At 60.6% G+C, this 2,244-nt stretch overlaps 2 protein-coding genes across 2 annotated transcripts in view; one reads left to right on the forward strand and one right to left on the reverse strand.

The window, feature by feature from the left end:
* Positions 1-2,244, reverse strand: part of RUVBL2 (RuvB like AAA ATPase 2) — a 16,392-nt gene that overhangs the window by 7,114 nt on the left and 7,034 nt on the right. Inside the window, exons 2-6 of the mRNA XM_025196391.1 lie at positions 2,034-2,089; positions 1,383-1,524; positions 880-1,009; positions 395-461; positions 108-214 (exon numbers count right to left, since the gene is read on the reverse strand). Coding sequence (XP_025052176.1) covers positions 108-214; positions 395-461; positions 880-1,009; positions 1,383-1,524; positions 2,034-2,089 — 502 coding nt within the window. The remainder of the gene's footprint in view (positions 1-107; positions 215-394; positions 462-879; positions 1,010-1,382; positions 1,525-2,033; positions 2,090-2,244) is intronic.
* Positions 1,094-2,244, forward strand: part of GYS1 (glycogen synthase 1) — a 23,388-nt gene continuing 22,237 nt past the window's right edge. Inside the window, exon 1 of the mRNA XM_025196350.1 lies at positions 1,094-1,117. The gene's annotated coding sequence lies outside the window, so the exon portion shown is untranslated. The remainder of the gene's footprint in view (positions 1,118-2,244) is intronic.

Genomic DNA, 2,244 nt, shown 5'->3' on the forward strand with positions numbered 1-2,244 from the left:
GGGGGGGGGAAGGGCAGCGCAGTGCGCTGGCCACATCTGCATCAGCACAGGTGGCGCCCTTGTGCTCCAGCCTATATACCACCCTGAGGGGAAGAAGTCCTGCTCACCCCGCCTGGACTTTCTCTTTGGTCAGGGACTCAATCATCTTGGTGCCCAGGTCATAGATGGTCTCCATCTCTGTTGTCTTCAGTGTCAGCTTCCCCACCTTGGCACCCTGCAGATAGACAGATGGATGCAGTTGCTCATCACACCTGACAGGAACGGTCTGGCAAGGGGAGCCTCAGCCAACCCTGTCCCATATATGCCAAGCTGAGGGGATTCACAGTCATGTTCCTATGGGGGAAGCTCAGATCCAGCATAGGACAGCCCCTGCCCAGCCCCAATCCCCACTTACAGTGCCAGTAGCTGGGCGGTCGATCTGGATCTCCACTACTTCCCCCTCAATGATCTCAGTCTCCTCCCTGCAGGGATGAGGGACAGAGAAAAGTCAGGACTGTACCCCAACTGCTCCTGTTAAATGAGGGCGGGAGGCGGGATAAAGCTGCTCCCTTCTGCTGACTAGGAGAGGTGATTGCAATTGCTGTGACTGATCTATCAGACTGCACTCCCTTCCTGGAGCTAGGGATAGAACCCAGGAGTCCTGGCTTCCAGCCCCTGCCCCCCACAGCTCCAACCAACCAGACCCCACTCCCCTTCCAGAGCTAGAGACAGCACCCAGCAGTCCTGGCTTTCAGTCCCCTTGCTATAATCCACCAGATCCCCATCACCTCTCGAAGATGAGATGGAACTCAAGCGTCCTCCTTGCAGTCCCCTGCACCACCTCACTAGTCCCCACTCCCCAAGAAGGGATGGAACCCAGGTATCCAGGCTCATCCTTACTTGATGCGCACTCCGATGGAGCGCCGGAAGGCCTGAGTCAGTGCCTCTGTCTTGCTCATCTCCAGGGAAAAGATCTCACTGCCAGCGATGGCTGTGAAGGGGGTGTCCAGCCCCAGGGCCTGAGCCATGCCTGAGGCAACAGAACAAGGGCTGTGGTTACATCAGAGGCTGTACAACTATGCCATCCCCGCTGCATGGGCACCAGAACTTCAAGATGGTTAGAGCCACAGCTCCCCAGGTAAGAAGGGAACCCCCCAGGTGGGGAGATCTTAGGGTGGGGAAGCCCAGGAGAGACCTGGAGGTGGGGACAGGGCAGGTCCTGGGGAGGGTACAAATGCCAGGGGCAGCAAAGTGAGGAGATGCCTCTCATGGCAGCCAGACCCCAGGATGGGGCAGAAGACGACAGATGATCCCTGATCCCATATGGTGCAGGAATATAGGGAAGATCCCTCCCACTCAGGGCATGGATATGGACAGATCCCGAGGCTGCCCCAGGCCCATACCCATGGCAATGGCAGTCTTGCCCGTGCCTGGCTGGCCAGCGATAAGCACAGCCCGGCCCGCAATCTTCCCCTCCTTGATCATTTCCAAGATGACACCGGCGGCACGGCGGGCAGCTAGCTGCCCCACCATGCCCTGTGAGACCTGCGGGGACAGGATACGAGAGGTAGGGATTGGCAAAGACCCTCCCCTGCCTCCCATGCACAGCTGCCCCCATAGACCCCCACTGCTCACAGGGCTCCCACCAAGGCTCCCCATAATCCCCAAGACCTCATCTCTGCCCCCACTCCTGCCATGGCTGCCCTGTACCCCCCTCTCACTCATGCAGTCCCAACAATGCTCCTCATGACCCCAGCCCCTATCTCCATCCCCACAGCTACCCCATGCCCCTGCTCCCCTCCCACTCCTAAATATCCTCGCATGGACCCCACAGGCTCACGCAGCCCCTACCAATGCCCATCACTGCCTCCCTATCTCTGCCTTCGCTCCTCACAGTCGCGCACAGTTCCTGCCCCACCACCTCCAACTCAAGCCTCCATGAACCCCCAGGCTTACACAGCGTCAGCCAGCACCCCCAGTACTGCCTCCACCCCCCAGCCCCTTCCCGTCCTGCCCTGCCCGTACAGCCCCACCCCCATGAGGCCCCCCAATACCTGTCTAGGCTCCAAGGCATCATCCAGGCCCAGCCCTCGGATGTGAGAGTGGGCGCCTGGGGAAGGCAATAGGGCAGATCCATGAGGGCAGGGAAAGGGGGTCCCCTCTGTCCCTCCCGCTCCCCCTTCAAGCCCGCTGCCAAGCAACGGTTTCCATGGAGACGGTCTGGCTCGAACCCCCCCCCCCCCGGCCCCCCGACGCGGCCCAGCC

This window comes from Alligator sinensis, unplaced genomic scaffold (assembly GCF_000455745.1).
Source record: "Alligator sinensis unplaced genomic scaffold, ASM45574v1 scaffold647_2, whole genome shotgun sequence".
Lineage (NCBI taxonomy): Eukaryota > Metazoa > Chordata > Crocodylia > Alligatoridae > Alligator > Alligator sinensis.